This window comes from Solea solea, chromosome 2 (assembly GCF_958295425.1).
Source record: "Solea solea chromosome 2, fSolSol10.1, whole genome shotgun sequence".
In the NCBI taxonomy this organism is placed as follows: domain Eukaryota; kingdom Metazoa; phylum Chordata; class Actinopteri; order Pleuronectiformes; family Soleidae; genus Solea; species Solea solea.
Window position 1 is genome coordinate 34982819 of NC_081135.1, and position 23013 is coordinate 35005831.

General features: G+C 40.6%; 2 protein-coding genes across 3 annotated transcripts; both read right to left on the reverse strand.

The window, feature by feature from the left end:
• Nucleotides 1-838: 838 nt before the first annotated feature.
• On the reverse strand, nucleotides 839-12726 carry nxpe3 (neurexophilin and PC-esterase domain family, member 3). Of its 2 annotated transcripts, XM_058622652.1 has the most exons (7): nucleotides 12581-12726; nucleotides 9792-9994; nucleotides 8231-9006; nucleotides 7685-7755; nucleotides 7384-7605; nucleotides 5608-6172; nucleotides 839-1881 (listed from the first exon to the last, which is right to left on the reverse strand). In XM_058622652.1, exons 2-6 carry the CDS (start codon nucleotides 9918-9920, stop codon nucleotides 5631-5633), a joined length of 1740 nt encoding a protein of 579 aa, XP_058478635.1. In that variant the 5' UTR covers nucleotides 9921-9994; nucleotides 12581-12726; the 3' UTR covers nucleotides 839-1881; nucleotides 5608-5630. The 2 variants fall into 2 exon arrangements, with proteins under 2 accessions (XP_058478635.1, XP_058478634.1); XM_058622651.1 differs by having other exon boundaries at nucleotides 839-6172.
• A 1644-nt stretch (nucleotides 12727-14370) lies between these two features.
• On the reverse strand, nucleotides 14371-22697 carry LOC131448511 (tubulin alpha chain-like). The gene is made up of 4 exons (XM_058621049.1): nucleotides 22562-22697; nucleotides 17454-17673; nucleotides 16824-16972; nucleotides 14371-15718 (listed from the first exon to the last, which is right to left on the reverse strand). The coding sequence occupies exons 1-4, from the start codon at nucleotides 22562-22564 to the stop codon at nucleotides 14738-14740; spliced, it is 1353 nt and encodes a 450-aa protein (XP_058477032.1). The 5' UTR covers nucleotides 22565-22697; the 3' UTR covers nucleotides 14371-14737.
• Between the last annotated feature and the right edge of the window lie 316 nt (nucleotides 22698-23013).

Consider the following 23013-nt stretch of genomic DNA (forward strand, 5'->3'; position numbering starts at 1 on the left):
CCCTCTCCTGCAAAACCTGGACCGGATACATGGCGGAATTGGGCTGGACTGGATTCGGTTTTCTGTTGTAAGTACAACAGAAATTGTACAAAATCACTACAGTCACAAAACACTTAATAAGGTTTAAACACATGGGGGCATTTTGTTCGGAATGAGTATGAAGTCAAACCTGAAGTGGAGTTTTATGAGTTTGACTGTAAAAATGACAAATCAAATGACTCCAAGTCAAACGACCCAATATGGTTCTTGACCTTCAATGCTACTTAAACCTCCGGTTGAATGAATGTTTTCTCTCAATGTCAAACAAGTTGTGGCAAAAATAAGTTTGAAAAATGCAAGTTGATCTCCACCTGTTAACAAACTTAGTAGTAGTAATAGTAATAGTTGACTTAAATTTGAAACAGGTTTGGGTGACTAATTTTTGGGTCTGGGTGGGGGCAGCTATGGTGGCCCGAGAGCAGACGACACCTGTCCCTGTCTCCAAGGGGCCTGCGTGGACCTTCATCCATCCCTCCTTGGGGTGGGAAGTGGGGGTGGCTGTGGTGGACTCTGGGGGGTGGGGGGGGGGTGCTCTGGACCTCTGCGATCTGCCTGGGCGTGGGGTGACTCGGCCTCTGTCTGTGGTTCTTGCTTTTATGTACAGCTACACTGTTTTTTAAATTTTAAATTGCTAATACACAATTTTTTTTACATGCAGTAAATAACTGCCAGATATTGAAAGTTATTCTGGAAAAATGCACTGAACTCAAAGGACATTTTCTGTCAATAAGCAAAAAAGTCCAGACACATTTTGAGGGTTAAATGATAAAACATACACACACAAATAAAAACACAGTCCTTGTTCTTCATTCAAGTCTTCTTTTAATATCAATTCCACTCTGTGGATCCTCTGCATTTCATACACACAGCACAGCAGCACTGATGAACATGTGAGACGGCTCAAAATTCAAGTCCAGAATAGTTTTTTTTTTTTATCTTAACTCATCACCTGGTGACAATAGTTAATGTGATAACATCCAGTCAGACTCTCTGGTGTTGAGCTATTACACTCTTTGGCTTCATGAAATCTCTCCTCATTAACATGTAGAAGTAATGAGATTAAGAAATGTCATCAGATGGTCGACGTGTTTGTGATCAAAAGAGTGTTGAAACAAATGCATTAATATACACTTTTACCTCGTGAAGTCCATGAAAAATATTATTTAGAGAGAGTGATTGTGACATCTATAGTACTGCACAGACATGTCAGTCCCCGCTTCATTTCACAGTTGGAGCTCACCGTCGGCACATTATGGCCTTGGCTACAAAACACAGCCGCAAACTTTTTAAAAAGTGTTAGAAAAGCAGGACAAAGCTCTGAGACAAACGAGTTCCATATAAAACACAGTAGGCACATTATTGCTTTATCTCACACACCGGGGGAAACAACCTTCACTCTCTTCCTGTTGGTGGACACGTGGCAACAGTTTGCTCGTGTGAAATTAAGTTAATTATAAAATGGAAATAAAAATTAAACGCACAGCGCTGTAAAGGGGCGGACACATTTCCTGGGAAATTTACAGAAACTTTCCGTGGGAGCTTTTGTTTGGGGCTAAATTGGGAGATATTCCAAATCGGAAAAACTTTGAATGACATGCATGCAAAATGATACATTTAAATAACATCATGTGGATTCATTTGCATATATGGATACATATATATGTATATTTATAAAGTACTATCCATAGATGTCTGAAGAAATGGAATGGTCTTTAAAATATTTTACAACTCGTGAACATATTTTTGTATGGTTACAGAAAACCGTCCAGCAGGAGGCAGAAGAAACTGTCGTGATGTAGGAATGCACAGTGCATGAATGAAGGGGACGTGGCCTCAAGAGCCCTGTAAGCAGAAAGTAAGTTTGTGTTACTGTTTTTACTGTATTTGCATCAAATCTGATCTGTTTCAGACAAAGATGGTGCTACAATATATTATTTACCAACTGGATTTTTGGAAAGTTCCCACTTTTGAAAATTCCCCAGGAATTATGCAGGCCTACTCACAGGGAAACCTAACAAGACAACAGTTCCCATGATCCCACTGATCCCCCAAACTAGGTCCTTTCTCATTGTTTTGATTGAGAAAAGCTCTAGTTTACAGCACATGAACAATTACAACAATGAACAACAGAAACTTTAAAAATGTGCAACTTAAATGAAAATACACAAAAATGTGAAAATGTGACTAGGGCTGCAACTAACGATCATTTCCACAATCGATTAATCTACCGGTTAAGTGAACTAGTTTGGGACCATAAAATGTGAGAAAATGTTTGATCGGTGTTTCTCAAACCTAGATATGACGAGTCTTGTTTTTTTTTTTCTACAAACTGAAAATGATTCAGTTTGAATCTATTTTTTGTCGCTTAAGGAGTAAAGAAACCAGTAAATATTCACATTTAAGGAGCTGAATTATTGCAAAAAACACACTCCGACCAATTGTCAAAGCAGTTGACAATTAACTTCATAATCGATGAATCGTTGCGCCCTATATGTGACACACAGTGACTGTGCATAAGTACTTCAAACACAGCTATATCACTTTATATAATGTGTGTGTGTGTTTATACATATATATGTGTATATATATGTATGTATGTATGTATGTATATATATATATATATATGTACATACATATGTGTGTACACATATATGTGTACACATATATAAATATAACCTTGTCCTTTTGTCCTCAAACCTTTGCACCTAATTGGAAGAAATTCCTTCAAGTCATTCTTCAAGTTATCATGTTCACATGAATGGGATGGACAGACTGACTGTTGGACAGATTCACAAACAGACTTGTGGACAGACCAAATCTCTCTGCACACATTCCGATAAAGTCTCTACATTCAGATGTTTGTCTCCTGTTATTATATTATTTATCTCTTTCCAAATTCCCAAATTTTTTAACAACTTGCACATATTTTACCAGCAAAATGTGTCTTAAAATATGACCGAATACAAGCCAACGACAAAACATAAACACATTTAAAAATATAAAATTATTAATGCAACACAGCATCACACTATTTCATTATGTTGCATCAACTTCAGACACAATATTTTAGCAAGTTATCTCAAGCATATTATGGTGATTCTTCAAGACAATGTACTTTTGATACTGGTGACTTTGTCATGTACAGGCCACACCCCCTCTGTGTTTGCAGGGTTTGACTAGAAACAGCCGCAGCTTCTTTAGCTTTTCTAGTGTGATGGACAAATTTTCCTGTTGAATTTGCCAACATGCTTGTAGCTGTATTTGTTCTTTGTAGAAGCTCCCTTTTGTTAACATGCAGGTTTTTCCACTTGTTCTTCTTACGAGCTCTCGAAGCTAAGTGGTCGAGTGTGCACTGGCAGAATTTACAGAACAACATATCACCTGACCCCGCCTCTGAATTTAGTTAGTATTTAATTTAGTTTCTGACAGAACACAACATTTCAGACAAAGCGCTCTGTTTTTAACAGTGGATTTCCTTTTTTATTGCTCCATTCCGCAATTTCCGTGCGAATTGCGATGGGTTAAGGTTATCGAGGGATCATTTAGTACATTTTGGGACACGATGGGAGCACTGGTCGCAAGTCGCTGTATTTTAAACAGAAGTAAAAGACACCGTGACCAGACACAACGTGGCGAGTTTCACCGTTAGCGGTGCTCTGTTTAGTGTTGTGAAAGCACACAAGACTACGGTTTCCACATGAGATAAAGTGTCGTACAGCTCCGAATGGTGATTGGCTATTTGTGTTGTGATAGACGTGATGGGCTCAATTTTGACGCGCACCTATCTCTCCGCTTGGCCCAGCCGCTGCGAGTGTCACGTGTGAGCATTGACTTTGTATGTAAACTTGTTTCATGACAAATTGGTATGTGAACACAGCGTAAATGTGACTAGCAGTTACAACACTGTAATGTCTCATCAATGAGGTAGAATTAACTCAACATTCAAGCTGCTATGAGACAAAATTTGGAAGGAGATATTATTTCACCCATCTTGCTGTGTTGGATTTAGGGTTAGTGTAGTTGTTTTTTGTTGTTTTTGGCATTTCTGGCAATACATACGATTTGTGTGGATCAAAAGAAAAACAGCAGGCAAGTAAAGTCAAGACAAATCTCTCACTGGAGTCGGAGGTGGGGCTACGAGTCCTCCAGGGATGGTACAATTTACAGTGTTATGGCGCATCATGCATCATGTAAACAAAAAAAATCCTTGCAATAAGCGGATCTTCGTAACCTCTAACCTCCTGTTTTGAAGCTTCCAGATATGCGATTTGGCCAGTGCCAAACGTAAGTTCCGAGGTGTCACCTGCCAAATGGCTCCTACTGTACGATAACCAGCGGTCACTCGCACTCATTTGTGCTGTATTTTATTGTCTATTTCCCTTTTCAATTGGAACATAATGTACGAAATGGACATGTGCTATTATAGAAGACCACAGAACAGTGGCGGCTCGTCAATCAACAATGCAGACAAAATGCAGACAGTGTATGGCGTGTACCTAGCTGAATTTAGTTAATTACTGTCTGTGTAAATATTAACATTTCTAAGGCACGGGCGCCGGTAACATGAATGTGCGTGTGTGTGCACGTGTATTTGCTTTTTTGTAAGTAGGTGACATGGGGCAGCTCCCTCATCTCATGGTTCCGTTCAGATCCTCCCCTGCCAATCAAATTATACTTTCAAGGCTGTCATTCAACATCACTCAGCTGGTTTCCAAAGTGACTACGAGTGTACAGGATGCATCCCGCTAATGCTCGCCTGTGACTCATGTGAATAGCTTATCCCTCCCTGTAAACATTACCCGATTAGGACCTTATTCCAACAATTATTATCTTTTTAAAAAACAGCTGTGTTATGACAGTATTGCGTCTGTCAGCGTTGGCACGGGCGACGCGGGTAACGACTGAGTCGATCATGTCTTTTTGGAACTTCTTCACAGTACATTTGTGCATTTGAAACGGCACTATACACTCGCCGCACTACCTTATCCATAGATAACGATGACATCTCGCATAGCAAGAAGCAATGCTCTCTCTCTCTCTCTCCGTCTTTCCTCACCATCAACAAATTTATGTACAAGTAGTGCTAGTGTGAATTGGATGCAATTTCCTGAAGACTTCCATTCAAAGAGACTTCTTTATGCAACCAGTGGAGTCGCCCCCCTGGTGGCTATTCAGTATATTTTTACCGGAAGACTATTGACGCTTTTCCACTATACAGTTCCAGCACAACTCGGTTTTCTATTACTATGGTACCTCCTCATTGGTAGGAATTGCTTTTGTGACATTAGAACATTTTGTAACGTGTTTTTTTTCCTACCATTGTGACACTTTTTTGGTAACAACAACGATGACTTTTGTAACGTTATCGGTTTCCCATTATTATGCACACACAAATCAAATCAAGGTTGATTTCTGACAGAAGGCTCTGCCTGTTAACGTTTAAGAACTAAAAAACATCGGTCCTCATAGCTTCGGGATATGTAGGATTTGTGCTTGTTTGATACCAATCACGTAAAGGTGGATTACAGACAGATTATTAACTCCTAAACTAATGCGGTGATCACTTACCCACTGCTATGTGCTTTTTCCTTCTATGGGCAAATGTAGGACAGAAGCAGGTCTACCATGTTCTTGATAATGGCTTGGGGTGGATGGAGGGCGTGGGGGAGGTGATGTGCTGAAGTCATTTGCCAGGCATCCACCACCATAACACTCATTCCCTTAAACATGGCCCTAAGGACCTTATTCAGCTGCAGCGAATACCAGTCGCTGTTGAACAGGCTCACTTGTTGGTCCAAGACTTGGAGGTTGGCTGAGCGGATCACGACCAGCGTCCCCGGTGCTCGGTCCAAAAGTTGTGCCAGCGCCCGCCGAATGTGGCGTAGCCGCCGTATGTACACCTCAACGGGAAAGGTGCTGAAATGGGACCAGATGCTGAGGACCACGACTGTGTTGGGACCCCCAGCGAGGCCATCCAGCTCATTGGACACGTACCTCAACTCGCTGGATGTGACGCCGGTGAATCGGATGGGCGGGCCGTGGCAGCGATAATTCAAGAGAATGTTGTGAGTGCTGTCCACCGCCATGTAAGGCCCGACATTTTTAGGACTGTGCAGGTCGAACTCCTTCAGCTCTGTAGAGGGAGGAGTAAATAAATGATCCAGTGAGTTAAGTTACGTTCAGAAAATGCACTGAAGCGTTGATATGATTCAGGGATTTGTCCGGTGGGTCTCTTTATGTTCGCAAAAAGTCTAGCGTAAACTTTTAAATATGAACAAATTATTATTATGATTATTTACATGACAGATTAGTCTGTAGATTATTTTAGTGATTAATTGAGTACTTGGTTAGTCCACAAAATGTATGAAAATGTTGCACAGGATTTCCCCAACCTTTTATTGATATATGGAGCAAGGAAACCAGAAAATATTCACATTTAAGGAGTTGACAACAAATAAAACCCCACATGAACTGATCAAATTGATTAGTGCAGTTGTTAATTTAGTAATCAATTCATTATTGATAATCATTGCTGCATTGTCAAATGAGTTCACACAATCCACTGCACATGACTCTCTGTGCATTTCTCAGTCTAGCAGTAGCACTGTCCTCTAGGGAGTCCACACCTCAACTGCATTAAGAAATGTGCTGAAGATTTAACACACCATTTCCACTCCATTATAAATGAAAGACCTCAGTGAAAAATTAATGCAAATGTGGACTGAAATAAATGTGACATTACGTATGCCTATTCTTACAATAGCCACGTTTACATGGACACAAGTAATTGGAATAAAAATGTCAGGTAAACACGCCCAAATTTCCAAGGTCTTTGGAATTTCTGGAAATAAATAGGATTCTTCGGGATATGCGGCGTCTAGGGATAGGGTCGTTTACAATGTTAATACACATCATGACACAAAGCTGGTGCCATCATGTTACTGATCCATGCAGTGTTACGCAGGTTATACTGTATACCTTCTACAATAGGGCCAGGAAATCCGTATAACCACTTAAAAATGCGCATTGATAGGCATCAACTCCTTTTTTGACAGAAATTGCACTCATGTCATTTGTTTTGGCAGATATAGGTGGAGATGATTATTCAGCCCAAATTCCAGGCAGAATGAAGAAATTTAAACATGTAAACATAGCTATTGCCAAGTCAAATCAGGCTGAGTTTTTATTTGGTCGGGCAGTGTGTGTATTGTAAAGGGCAAAGATCCAGAGACTGTCCAAACACCATTATCTGCAGAGCTTACATAATCCCTGTCTGAAAATGGCTTCCAAAGTCAAATGCATATTGAAAAAAAATGAAATACTAAACAAAAAGACAAAACTGACCTGGGAGAAAAGTAACAAGGTACTCAAACCACTGCCTGGCGGTGGAGTCTCCGTACAAGTAGATCATCTTGTCCTTCAAACACTGAGTGGCAGAGGAATTGTTGAACTGATGCATTTTAACTCCGCCCAGCTGCCTCCACGAGTCCCCGTAGTAATATCCAGATGGTACGACCTTAACGGCATCTGATTTTACACTGCCGCCCTTCTTCACCTCCACTTTGTCTGACGCAAAGACAATTGAACGACTCGATAAATCAATCACTGAATCAAACAATTAAACATGGAAGAGTGTGAAGTCTACCTTTCTTAGGAGGCAGCACTGTAACTCTGTCAGGTCCTGAAGCATGTATTTGTACTTTGATGTTCACGCCACTAGAAAAAAAAAACAATTTTTCAGTGCAATGATAATAAATATTCCTGTTACTAAAGCCCAAGTGACAAAAGTTACTGAAACGGCCCATTTATCGGCACATGCTCAAGGTAACTGCCACCTTGCATCGAGATTTCTCGAGTTGAGTGGTTAGTCAAGATTATGCTACGATATATTATTTACCAACTATATTTCAGTTCCCAACCTTCAATTTTGAAAATGCTCATTTATTTCCACAAATTCCCATGGAATGCTTCCAATTTTGAAAATTCCCATTATTTTGCAACCCTAGATGTCACCAATTCTGACAAAGTGGATCCTTAATAATAGCCTTCAGATACAATATAGAGGACTGTCTCACACAGATGATTAATTTATTTTTGGTGGTTGAATAAGAAAAATCAGTGAAGTCAAATCTGACCTATCCCATAATAAAATAAACCATATTACCTTAACCCTTAAAGTAACATTACAAACCTCTGGAAGAGTAAAGCCTCTTTGTTTGTGATGAGGTGTTCCAGGTAGCCTCCTTTCGAGTGGTTGATTCTGGTGTCACAGCCGAGCATTTTGGGCTTGTAGCAGAACCAGGGCTCGCCAGTGTAAAGGTCTGTGAAGTTGCACAGTGGCTTATCATCAGGAGGCAGGCACATGTTACACACGGTGGTTTCAACCAGGTATCCCACGCGGAAAAGGCTCTTAAAAAACACCCGGTCAGGCCGCTTTTCCCTCAGCCGTTTCAGCACTGTGATCGCCTCACTGGAGTGAACCATCGTAATCTCCACCTGTGCAGATCCCTCCCAAAGTAGCGGGAAGAGCGCAGAATAAAATCCATTCCTGTGGTCCAACACTTTACCAGCAACACCTGCACCAAGCTCCGGAGTGTGCAGCCTGGCCAAAAGGAAATCTCCACCGTAGTGCTTGGGGCGACCCTGGAAGTCATGCATTTGGACGAGGACCTCCAGCTGGTCGCCAACGCACCACTCCTTCTTTCCTTTGTTGGGGAGGATGGCAAACAGACTGTGCACCGGGTCGCTCGTCAGACGCAAGGGTGCTGGATTGGAGGAAGTCCGAGGTCCGGGCCAGGCAATGGAGTCCAACAGGTAGCGCTCCTCGAGTTTTTCTTCAGGCGAGGGTTTCTGACCCATGTGAGCACAGAAGGAACTGTTGTTATGAAAAGTGGGGGCATGGACGAAGGAGGTTTGGAACGTGCGCTGTAGCTGGTCGAGGGTGGAAATCCTGTTACAGTTCCACTTCTAAAAGAGAGACAGAGGGGTGTCGGTGTTAACAGGCGACTAACCCGTGACGAGCAGATTAAAATTCACAATACAGTATGGACGTAACTGAGTGTAACGTACAAAGTTGCTCGACCATGTCCCAGTATGAAAGGCAAGGCAACTTTGAAAAACTGTTTCATCTGATTGCTGTTTATAGCCAACCACTTATTAAGTGTATTGTTTAGACAAGAAAAACAATATTTGGATTTTATGTAGTTCATGCTTGAGAAAACCTGCCTGGCATAAGTACATGTATCCAAAGGTTGACATGACTCCAAATGTGTACTTCTTCATGTACACATTACTTTATTTAAGTTTTGGGGAGGTTTTTTAATATGGCATTTAACGTAGACATTGGATGTGTCATTTAAAGCTACAAGGAGCCATTGCAGAGGGGCTGAAGAGCCATGTGAGGCTCTGGAGTCGCAGGTTGCAGACCCCTGGCCTAGGCTATGTGGCTAATAAAATGCCAATAACCTCAACCAGTAGGCTAGTCCCTGGTCCAGTTTCTCATTTTAGGCATTTCAGCTCTTGATGTGGGTCTGCGGTTGAGGAATCAGGGAGCAGTGTCATCCACGCATGACTAAAGGAAGTGACTTGTGGTTGTGGTAAAATTACATCACCCACCCATGTAAAACTAATCCTGGCCAAAAAGTGCTTCACATGTTTTACATGCTAGGTTTTAGTAGGACTAACACATCAACTAGATTTTTGTCCATATGATGTCTGTATGGAGTGTTGAAAATTAAACTAAAATATGTCACCTCCACAGTGCGGATGTTGCCAAGTAGAAAGATGAGTCCGAACAGGGCAAGGGAGAGAAAGACGAGGGCATATTTGGACGGGTTTCGACACATGGTGACTTCCTCCGGTCTCCTATGATCAGGCCCCATTTCTCCTTCTCTGTGTGTTGCTTCCTCTGCTGTCAGTTCATCGAGCCGATGAACACGATGGCGATGAAGAAAAACTGTCAAAGACAAAGACCGAATAAAAAGACAAGCACTGGGACACGTTGTTGGGTTGATATAATAATTTGTTTGGACAAAATGGACAGAGAAGTCGAAGAAGGAACAAAGACTGAGCGATAAGAAAAGCGCAAGATTCAGCTCAAGGAGATGTCTTCGTAATGCCTTATGAAGACACCATGTGCCATATAAATGTGACACTGCCTAAACTTGTAATTGACAAATATGACAGGGATATCAACCAGTGGCAGCATTTTTGGGGACAGTATGAGACAGCAGAGCACAACAATCCCAATCTGAGGATGGTGTCTGGACTGTTCAGGAACTGATGGCCTTCATACAGAAGGAGGTAGAAAACAGGGAGCACACTGTTAACATGATCAAGAGCGCAAAGGAGCGCACAGGTAAGGAACGTGAAAAAGAAACACACGGCGCATCCTGCAAATGCAGCATTTTCTGAGCTGATAGCCTAAAAATGTCACCAACAAGTGATGCATTCTGGCCTCCAAGACACCCTTAATCAAGTAAGAGAGATTCTGGATAATAAAAGGAAGACAAACGATAAAAAGAATTCTACATGCATGTCTAATCAGTCGACAAAGTAAGTGCCTCCTTTTGAAATTACAGGAGTAGATTTTGCTGGACCTTTGTATTGTAAATCTCAAGCTAAAGTTTATATTGCACTTTTCACCTGTGTCGTCATTATAGCTATTCATTTAGAATTAGTGACTGATATTACTGAAAGGTTCCGACTGGCATTTAGATGTTTTGTGTCACTTAGAGGACTTTGTAAAACTACAGTGTCTGTTAAAAGAAATTAAAATGAACGATGAAGAGCAATCCTGATTCTGTCTTCACCTGATGTCTTGTAAAAACACCATAGTATACCCCCCAGTCCAGAATAAAACCAGGGTAAAAGCGGCCTATGCTAGATTATACCCCAGGTATATTATGGCCTAGGCTGCTTTAATCCTGGAGTATAAATGAGCCAGACTATACCCCTCTAGACCAGAATATACCCCTCTTGTGTAAAGAGGTTTTGATTGTATTTACACAAGAATGACTTCATTCTTCAAAAAAAGCTAATTTCAAGAACATGTTTTATTTTACTTCAAATATCCAGTTGCAAGAAAGAGAATGTGAACCCTTTGGAATTACCTGCATAAATTGGTCCTAAAATGGGATTTGATTCTCATCTAAGTCAAAACAATAGACAAACACAGTCTTATTAAACTTTGGTTTCATCTGTCCACAGAATATTTTGCCAGTAGTGCTGTGGAACATCCAGGTGCTCATTTGCAAACTTCAAACATGCAGCAATGGAGAGCAGTAGCTTCCTCCATGTTGTCCTCCCATGAACTCTGTTCTTGTACGTACCATAGATTTGTCAACATAGATGTTAGCATGTGCCAGAGATTTCTGTAAGTCTTTAGCTGACACTCTAGAATTCTACTTCACCTCATTGAGCATTCTGTACTGTACTCTTTATAGGGCAGGGCAACTTTAACCAACACCTCCAACCTGGTCTCATTGATTGGACTTCAGGTCGGCTGACTCCTGACTCCGATTAGCTATCAGAATTTATTAGCCTCGGGGTTCACACACCTTTTCCCAGCCTGCACTGTGAATGTTTACATGTTGTGTTCAACAAAAACATGAATATATCATTGTTTGTGAGGTATTAGTTTAACAAGACTGTGTTTGTCTGTTGCTGTGACTTAGATGAAGATCAGATCCCATTTTAGGACCAATTTGTGCAGAAATCCAGACATTTCCAAACAGTTCCCATATGTTTTCTTGCAACTGTAGATTATTCCAGGGTAAATACATGTTTATAAATATTAGTGAGTGAATATACTGTGTAAATACAATCAAATTCTCTTTACACAAGAGGGGTATACCCCCAGGTATAGTTTGGCCTAGAAATAAACAGCTGCTTCCACAATACATTTGATACTCAAGCTTTTGTATCCTCATCAGACATCTGAAGACACATTTATTCAGCGAACGGACGGAGCCAAATCCCAGTTGACGTAGGGCGAAAGGGGGGGGGGGGGTCACACCCTGGACAGGTTGCCGGTTCATTGCAGGGACAACACCAAAGAGACAACCGTTCACCCTCACGTTTACACCTACGCTCACTCGCTCACTTTAACCGCTTTATCCTCCACATGAGTAAGGGTCGCTGGTGGTGCCAATCCTGACTGGCATCGCCAGGTCGCCAGTCCATCACAGTGCCACACATGGAGACAAACAACCGTCCACTCTCACGGTCAATTCAGAGTGTCCAAATCGTCTAATCCCTAAATCTGTATGTTTTTGGACTGTAGGAGCAAACCGGTGTACCACCACCCCCCCCCCCCCCTTTTTTTTTACATACACTACGCCGCCGTGTGGCCTTATCACAGAGCTCCTATAATCCCGTTTTCTTTTACATCCAAATATAAAAATCCATCTTAAATCCCCATCTTGTCACGTCGTCGATAAAACAGCGACAGCGGATGCGGTGATGACAGGGTCGCGGTGAAGATTTCAGGCGTGTTTGTTTACACGAATTACAACAAATACAGAGCGGGTTTTATACTCACAGATAGCGGCGGCACGTTAGCGTAACATCGGGACAGACAGCTGGAGGTGGAGGCGGGTGCGAGTCAGATTGAACGCCGAGCGAGGCTGGAGCAGCGGTTGGGGACGAACATCAGTGTCCGTGGATATTCAGACTGGAGGGGGCGCGTTCGCTATGGCTCCTGGCTGCTCCCGGTCGGGGGCGGGGCTAACATGACTGCGTCGTAAAAATACACACTTGACACACTTTTCTAACGGAGATAATCTGGATTATGTATTGCAGAAATGTGTAGTTTGATTCCCCTTATTCAAAATAAACATATATAACAGATATATATAAGATATCGGCAGACTTGTATCTGTTTATCCTTGTATCATTCCTTTTCTTCCTTTGTAAGCACCTTAAAATCAATTTACCATAATATGTAAATAATAATATAGACCATTATTATTATTTGTTTTGTTTATATTGTATATATGTGTGTATTTTTTATTTATGTATATGAAAGCACTTTACTTACTTACTTACATGATTTCCCCCTGTCCATAATCACTGCAACCGGAGTGGTGGAGCTGTCATATTGCGCCATCTGACGGTCAGTCACAAAAAAACTGAATGGAAGCCAATTTTTTTTGCCAATGGAAGAAAAATAATTCTTTTCTTTAGTGGTCAAATATAAAGGGAAAAAAATCTTTATTGTCTTTCTTGCAAACAACGGTAAAAGAATAGAACAAGAAAGCAACTACATTTAAATAAAAATGTTTTTAAAAAATAAAGTACAAAAACTTAAGTTAAAAGAAACAAGGATGAGGTTTCTTAGAAAATATTCTAAGTCTCTCTGTCCAGGAGGTGAGAGCATCAAAGATTTGTCCCTGCTTTTCTATTTACTACTGTTATCACAGTTTTGCAGCTAAATCTTCGTTACTTCCCACAGCACGTGAGATTACATCAAATTCACAAACTCTTTCACCTCCCACTTTCTCTAAACTGTCAAAGTTAAAAGTTACAAAACTCTTTCAGGAGCATGTATAAACGGTCAATACCAAATTGGTTATTGGAAACCAAACAAACAAAAACATATAACCCACTATTATTGTTTGAAATAATTGATCTGTTAAGACCTGTTAAGATATAGGTCTCAGAATCTTCTGTAGTAAATATGATGCAAATGGTTTTACAGGGTTAAATGTAGTATTAAGTAGCTAGTGTCTTAAAATGTTTTTAGTCAGAAACAAAAACATGGACGTCGTCTTTAACTTAACTTGTTACGAAGACTTTTAAGACACAAATGAGGAATGGAGATTTAAATGTCAAAGAAGAATTACTGCTTCTTCTTTGAATCAAACATATGTCAATAGTTCATTTATTTTATGTACGTTTACTCTCTGAACCTGGCTTTCCATTACAACAGCAATGTTTTATTTTTAATTTCTCAAACCAAATGTAGTTTCAGTTACTTCTAGCAAATAAAAGATTGTAAAAAATAGAATAAAAGCTTTGAATTCTGTATGAAATTGTAATTTTTTTTGAAGGGAAAAGCATTTTCTTGGCAGCCAGATACTGATGCAGTTGGGCCCGTTTTGGTCCATGGGCCACCAGTTGCCGATCACTGCCTTAAGCTTAATCTGAATTCCAAATTGGGCTAAAATCATGAAAGAATAAGTCAAAAGGATGAGATAGTAAGTTAATATTGAGACAACCAGCACCTCCTTGGTGTGGTAGATTTAGTATTATCTCAGAAATTGGTCAATCATCGCAGACTCTTGCAACGGGATTCTCGACTCAAAAGGTTAACAGAAGGGAATAAATGAGTAAGTGGAGGGAGAGATTTATTGTGCAACAATACAGGTTTGCAGAAATGAAAAACATATGAACAATGAATGTTCACTGATTAAGCTTTAGGGGGAAGAAATAAATCCCCATTTATTCGTTTTGGTCACTCCAAAACATATTTGAAAAACGATCTTCAACCTTCCAATGCACTTGCATCTAAGGAAGTTAGATGTGCAAAAACATTTTTGGATTTTTGATAAAAACAAATGAATTTACACCCAAAAAAAAAAATGTAAAAGCAATAATTTTTATGGCACAACAAATATATATCTTCTGAGCTTAAGGTAGGTAGGATAAATAATCAGCCAATAATCAGTAAACATTATGTTTACCAAGTAAAGTCCGTTTAATATTCTTCTCCTTCCTCATCCTCTTCCTCTTCAAATGAGTCAATGCCCACCTCTTCGTAATCCTTCTCCAGAGCTGCCATGTCTTCTCTGGCCTCAGAGAACTCGCCCTCTTCCATGCCTTCTCCAACATACCAGTGGACGAAGGCTCTCTTGGCGTACATGAGGTCAAACTTGTGGTCAAGACGGGCCCAAGCCTCAGCGATGGCTGTAGTGTTGCTCAGCATGCACACGGCCCTCTGCACCTGGGCCAGGTCTCCACCGGGAACCACAGTCGGAGGCTGATAGTTGATGCCGACCTTGAAGCCAGTGGGGCACCAGTCCACAAACTGGATGCTGCGCTTGGTCTTGATGGCTGCGATGGCGGTGTTCACGTCTTTGGGCACCACATCGCCACGGTACAGCAGACAGCAGGCCATGTATTTACCGTGACGGGGGTCGCACTTCACCATCTGGTTGGCCGGCTCAAAGCAGGAGTTGGTGATGTCAGCCACAGACAGCTGCTCGTGGTAGGCTTTCTCGGCGGAGATGACCGGGGCGTAGGTGGCCAGAGGGAAGTGGATACGAGGGTAGGGCACCAAGTTGGTCTGGAACTCTGTCAGGTCGACGTTCAGGGCTCCGTCAAAACGCAGCGAGGCCGTGATCGAAGACACGATCTGGCTGATTAGCCGGTTGAGGTTGGTGTAGGATGGGCGTCCGATGTCCAGGTTTCTGCGGCAGATGTCGTAGATGGCCTCGTTGTCCACCATGAAGGCACAGTCGGAGTGCTCCAGAGTGGTGTGGGTGGTCAGGATGGAGTTGTAAGGTTCAACAACTGCAGTAGAAACCTGTGGCGCTGGGTAGATGGCAAACTCGAGTTTTGACTTCTTGCCAAAGTCAACAGAGAGTCTCTCCATCAACAAGGATGTGAAACCGGAGCCAGTGCCTCCACCGAAAGAGTGAAAGACCAGGAATCCTTGGAGACCACGGCACTGCTCAGACTGGAAGAAAGTAAAAGAAAAGACTCTTATCAATCATAACCCAGGTAAAGCTGCATCATCATTACTAAAGCATCAAATGAGAAGTGGACAAGCCTGCAGGCATTTAGGCCTATCCTAAACCATTTTTGAACAAGTAATCCAAGAATTGTTTTGGATTTGGACCTTCCGACAATCGTGGGTGCCTTCCGATTTTATGTTGATTTGAACAGATTATCTGGACAAATTATCCTGTAGTTGTGAGGTGATTAGCTGACATGGTTTTAACATCGGACACATCAGAAACTTCCCGATTTCAAATCCTAAGTATTAAACATGTTTGACATTTATGACTGAACAGCGATTTGGGGCATGAGCAGAATCCCGCAAAAAAAAAAAAAACGAGTTAACCGGGAAACCTTTTATCTTTACCATATTTTGCTGCTGTGACAATGTAAATTTCCCCCCATTGCGGCACTAAAAAGAACCATCTTAACTCTTCATCATCGCTTGGCTGAACATGTACACATCTGCATGAAACTAAGGAATGAATGTATGGAATGTTGCTAAAAGGGATGGGGGGTGGGGGTGGGGGACCAGTGTAATGGCGTGTTTCCACCGGCTTGCCTCGACACGGCACGGTTTAGTTGCATGCGTAGCACCTTGTACCAGGTACTTTTTTAGCACCTGCTCTTGCGAGGTTCCAAGCGAGCTGAGGCGATACTATGCGTGACTTCGCCAGACTGAGGTCCGTCACAGGAAGAGATGTCAGACACAGGAATCAAGCCGAACAGTGGATCAGTTTAAAAGACTTGACAATCCTAAAAACATGGCTTAATGTCCAACAATTACCAGGGAAATGTCTACCCTGGCGCTGTATTGCAGTCCAGTCACTATGGAGTCCGTCCTCCGGTCATGGAGGAAGTACTGAACACATAGTTTTAATTAACTGATTCTAATGATTCAGTTACTAAATCACTAATCACTGGTTTGTGTGTGTCGCGTGTAAAACAATGACTCCGCCCCAAGTTGAGTAGGTAACTTTTTTGTAGTGGAAAACCAACCTAAACCATGCTGTGGCGAGGCGAGCTGGGATTGTAGTAGAAAAAAAAGTCTTGTCAAGTCTTACCAGTTTGCGGATTCTGTCCAGGACGTTGTCGATCAGCTCTTTACCGATGGTGTAGTGACCGCGAGCGTAGTTATTGGCTGCGTCCTCTTTTCCTGAGATCAGCTGCTCAGGGTGAAAGAGTTGGCGGTACATTCCTGTGCGCACCTCATCTGGGGAATTCAAGACAAGAGCAAGATATGACGACAGTTACTCAACTAAATGTTTTTGATAATATTGGTTTGCTTAAAATATTTAGTTATTTTTTTCATTGCAATGTTTGGGTTAGATACACTAGCAGACACACTGTTTTTTGACTAGAGCAGAAGAGACAATGGATTTATTTGTTTGCTTTAATGGACTAAAATAAACCATCAAAACCTCAATAACCCCAGCATGGGGTGAGTACACTGTTATACCTGCCCAGGGTACAATAGTAGTTGTTGATTTTGTCAACTTTATTAACATTAATTTTGAACATTTTTTGTTGACAAATGGCCACTACAACATTAAATGTGTGATATCTCACAATACTTCATGCAATGAGCAAGCACTTGGTGTCAGTGGAGAGACATTTCTTGCAGAACCAGACTCAAAAATGTGGGGCATCTGCTTCAAACAGTGCTGCCAACACACCACGTGTGGATCACTGACCTATGACCGTTGGCTCCAGGTCAACGAAGACTGCTCTGGGGACATATTTCCCTGAACCGGTGTTACTGAAGAAGGTGGTGAAGGAGGAGTCGTTGCCTCTTTCACTCTTCTCGGGCATCTGTCCGTCCGGCATGATGCCATGCTCCAGACAGTAGAGCTCCCAGCAGGTGTTCCCCATCTGGACGCCGGCCTGGCCGACATGGATAGAGATGCATTCACGCTGGAAGAGATGAAGGATGATGAGAGGGTTAATAAGGAACAGAGGGAGAGGGGCGGCTGTTCACTTCATGAAAGGCGAATAACCAGGATCTTTGTTTCTGCCACTAGGTGGAAGCAAAGACGTAGGATGGGCTTTTGTGTACGATTTACTGCAGCTGTCACTGAATTTCATCAACTGTCAATGAGCACATTTTATGAACTAAAATGGAGGCCAAGTGGAGATAAGAATCAAAGAAAAAGCAATCTGTCTAGTTTTGGCAAATGCTTCACGTTTTTTTTCCACATGATGCAAGTGACATCCTGTCAATGTCGTTTTCCATGTTTTCTAATCTGGAATTCCAACTCTAAAAAGGAGTATATAATGCCTAAGAAACTCAAAATAATCTTTACATTTAAAACTAGCAATAAGGAATGTTTGGTGACATAATTATCATGCAAAATGCAGACAAAACATTGTAGTTTGGATCAGGAGTTTAAAGAAGAGTAGTAGTAGAAAAGAGTCCACTGTGGCTCATCATGTCAGGCTGCCTGTTTTATTTATTTTGCCCGCACTTTGACCCTCCTAAGTGATAAGACAGATGAGGGAGAGAGCTTTTATGGTGTCCATTAAAATCTCACTTTAATCCACGCGGATCAGTGAGGTTTTTCCACATGCATTCAATATTTCACATGACAAAACTTGGTGACGTTCACTCACACCACCACACCGCCAACCAGACTGGCCTGTTTCATCAGAGAACCCATGCACTGGCTATTTTGAGTTCCTCATGCTAACCTGACACCTAGCAGTAAAGGCTGAGCGACCGTATGAGTAAACAGTGTCAGGCCGTCCACCAAAATAGTGGTCACTCAGTGCCAGGTTCTTACGGTTACCTCCATTCAAAGTAAGGCCTGCGAGCAACTGACTGTTTTCATATTTGATTAATCAGTTATTTCCTTGAAATGTCAGAAAATGACACCAAACTTCAAAATTCATCTGGACCAAAGAAACCATCAAATATTCACATTTAATAAGCTCAAAAAAAAAAATATGTATGTATGTATGTATGTATATATATGTATGTATATATATATATATATATATATATATATATATATATATATATATATATATATATATATGTATATATATGTATATATATGTATGTATATATATATATATAAAATCAGAGAACCTGTTTTAATTATTTAAACAAACACTTGTTTCATGATCTTTGGTTTGTGGACAAAAAGACATTTCCAGGTCTGAAAAACACCGATCAACATTTAAACTACCTAGTATTAATTTGCACTTTTCGTATTAAAGTGTGGTGATACTGAACTGGAATTAAATCAGTTTCACGACTTTAATGTTTTTTTTAAATTAGAAAAGATGTGCAAATGTGCAAAAAGACAGTGGTTTCTCAAACAATTTATTCTTATCCTTTAAATTATTTAAAATGGCGACTGACAATTGTTGAATCACGATGACAATGAGTGAGTAAGTACTCGATAAATGTGGGGCTGAATTCAAAAGTCAAAACGTTTCCACTCCTTAAAACCTGTCCGGGTGTGTCGGCTTACGATGGGAGCTGAGATTATAAACAGAGGCGCCACCTCATGGTCCCAACGTTAGTGACTAAAACACTTATTAATACTCTGCATCTCTCATCTTCTACTCCTCAGTCAGCAATGGAGGGAGGGGGGGTCAATGAGGCTGAGAAAAGGTGAGCAAACATGACAACAAGAGATTCCTTTCAACATGTGACAATCTCTTTACCAGGAAAACACACATAACAATAATAAAAATGAACTATAATGACAAGGAGAGGACAGATTAGTAAATGGAATTTGGTCCACACCCCCACACACTGCAATGTTCATAATTACAGAGTTTTCAGAATTGTTCCACCAAAATTCTACTCTTTTAAAAAAAAAAAAAAAAAAAACTGAAAGATTTAATCTACCAAAAGGACATTCTTTAAGTACTTTCACAAGAAACCCTTTGGGCAGTTTAAATAATTACGCGACAAGTCTCCACACCCGGAAACAGAAATGTTCTCCCTCTGAAAGTCCACCAGAGGGAAAAGGAAACTGGTCCAACTGTCAACTTAACAGGCTAAAAACTTAAATTTTACCAATTTAAAACGAGGGGGGGTGTACATGGATCCCAACATATTGTTGAGAATGAAGAACTGCGGTACATTTAATAGTTAAATGCAACCTTTATTTGAAATGACATGATCCTATACATGTCTTTGTGCTGGTGCTGCGGGGGTGTTTTTCTTTTAAATAATTATCTTCATTTAAGCTCATGAGTTTAGCCTCGAGGATTCTTCTTCAGGGACCTACATACAGTGCGCCGTTGCGTGACGTCAGCTCAGTACAGTCAAATACCAAGCACCTGACGTTAAGAACTACGTTTGTATACAATAAAACATTCATCTATTAAATTTAGAACCATCACAATATGTTTTTCGATGCATCGCACTGAAGTGAAACTCCATTTTGAACGATTTTAGTTGGTTAAAAAACAGTTTAACACTAAATGCATCAGGGCTATTTGATGAAGGCGGACATGCATTGGTAGGCGAGTGAACTTGGTAAACAATGACACCATTTCAGTTTTTCTGGTTTTACTGACGACGCCAAAAAGCTGTGTTTATATTACACTGTGCAAACACAACACAAGGGTGTGTGTGAGTGAGAAAGAACACTTCCTAAAATCACTATATAGACAAGACTCAACAAGCATACTATGTCTTAAATTAATTAAAATCAACCTCATTTGACAGCACTATTTTTATTTTTTATGATTTAAGTGGCCTGAGTCATGTTGTACATGCATTTTTAAATAGTTCACCTTTATTTTAAGTATGTTAGGGAGAGGTACTGCCAAAACAAAGTCAATGCTGGCTTTTTATCGTGTGTGAGAGACAACTAGAAGACATTTGTCCTCACTGACGCAAGCAGATTTTAGCCTTATAACAAAAGACTAATCTAATAAATCTTTGCCTCTTTGAGAATAACTAAAGTAGACGGTGCTTGACTATAGTTGAAATAACTGTAACACAGCTTAGAGAGCAGTCAAATCACAAACGTTTGAGTGTTTTTTTCAATAATTAAAAACAAGCTTTCTGGTTTTTCTGGCTTCTTAAATGTGAATATTTTCCAGTTATCTTTGCTCCGTACGCGACAGTTTGGTTTGAGGACAAAACAAGACATTTGGGAAACATCGTCATTTAATAGATTAATCGAAAATAATCGCTAGTTGCGGCTCTACCCAGTATTAATTTGCACCAAGTGCGGCGATACTGAAATGGAATTAAAGCAGTTTAACGACTCTATGATGGTTTTTAAAACTTCGAACAGACACTAAGTTAGCAAATCTTCAACTCCAAAATAAACTCACATAACGTTTAGATATCTAAATATATCTTAAGACAGTGGTTCTCAAACCACCTTTAAAATACTATGAACTTATATGATATAGTTTGCTTATGTCCAGTCTTGTTGAATAAAAGTACACGTATCTTACCAGAAAATTACTTGGTAGAAGTCACTTTTCTTTTTATAATATTACTTAAGTAAAAGTCTTAAATATATGACACTTACTGTACTTAAGTATTAATAGTAATTTTCTGATATAAAATGTATTTAAGTTTTAGATGTAAAAGTATTAAAAGTGAGGAGTTAGGATTGAGCCATGGTAGCTAAAGTTGTCTTTCAACTAGAAGGTTGTAGGTTCAATTCCTGGCTCTGCTAGTCTAAATGTGGCCTTGAGAAAGACACTTAACCCTTAATGTTGAGCCTTGTGAATGGGTGAATGTCAAAACTCTTCTTCTGATTTTATTTGGTAGTAACAAAGACAGTTAGAAGAAATGTAGTGGAGTAAAAAAAAAAAGTTGCTAGTAAAATAAATAAAAGTACAGATACCTGAATTTTGTACTCAAGTACAGTAAAAAAGTGTTTGTACTTCACTACATTACACAACACTGTACATGTGACTCAAATACAGCTTGTAGTGAATTTTGTTCTACAGATCCCAAACACGTTACAGATTTTTTTTCTAATAAAACTAGAAGAAAAACTTGATAATTTCATATAATATCACACAATGGTTTTGAATGAACCACTCAGCATTGCACAGAGAGGCAAAGTTTGTCATATCCACACCAGCTGCAACGTTAAAATAAAAAGCAAAAGTAAAAGTACATATATAAGTGAATTTTGTACATGAGTACATTACACAACACTGCTTATTATGCCTTAGGGCAAGGCCCTGGCTTATGTGTCATCACCTGACTCGGATTATCTCTTCAATATTCCCACTCTTCTAAAATCACAACATACTCGTGAATTTGAATTTGGAGGGAAAAGCGTTTCCTGTTCTGCAAAAACCAGGAGGGAAAAAACACACTTCCCCGTGCTCTGCACAAACCCTAAACTATTCTCAATCTGATCTGACTGGTTGATGGATTTTTTTTCTTTTTCTTTTTTTAGAGGAGACACACCCAAATTCCTCGCACACCCCGGCGTCAGGAGTCTTATGAGCACAGAAATACTGCAAGATTTGAAGGAATCTAACACTGATGTCTCATCCAATCTGAGAGCAAAAAGACGAAAATAACCCCCGTGACACTGCGAGTGTTTGTGTGTGTTATCTGTCCTGTGCTGCTGAAAATGTGGCCCAATCACCGGCACCTGTTGAGTCAGGTCAAGCAGCTCACTCAGCTTTCAGTCAGTCACACTGACTCAAACGTCTATTTCTGACACAGCGGTCACTGTACCTTTAAATCTGACTACAGCGTTTCAATGGCGCACTTTTTTTCAACCCCCCACACACTCCACCTCCAACTCTCACTCGTTTGATATAAAAGAAACGGTTAAACAGTTAAAATGGTGCTTACCATGGTAGCTTCTGGTTGTTTGAAAGAAGATGGAAAAAAACGGGGGAAGAGGCCTTTAAAGTGTGCGCGTGTATGGGCTCTCACAGCAGACGACGAGGTGGTCCGAGTGAGCAGAAATTAACAGGCGCGAGACAAACTGTCCACTATATTCAACTACAGGCCACGCCCACTCAACTTTAGGACCATCCTACTGGGGGGGCGTTGTCAGGAGCGAGAGGACGCCCTCTCGCGGCCATTTTGAGCACTCTGATAGCCACATTCTTCAAACTCATCGAATCTGCATTTGTTGCCTTGTAGTTAAAACAATAATTACGGCTGACTGTTCGATTAATCGATTACCAGCTTGATTGTCAACTGTTTTGATATCATTAATGAATGATTTTGTCTTGTGAACAAAACAAAACAAGACATTTGAGATGAGAACGTCGTCATTTTGAGGTTTGGGAAACACA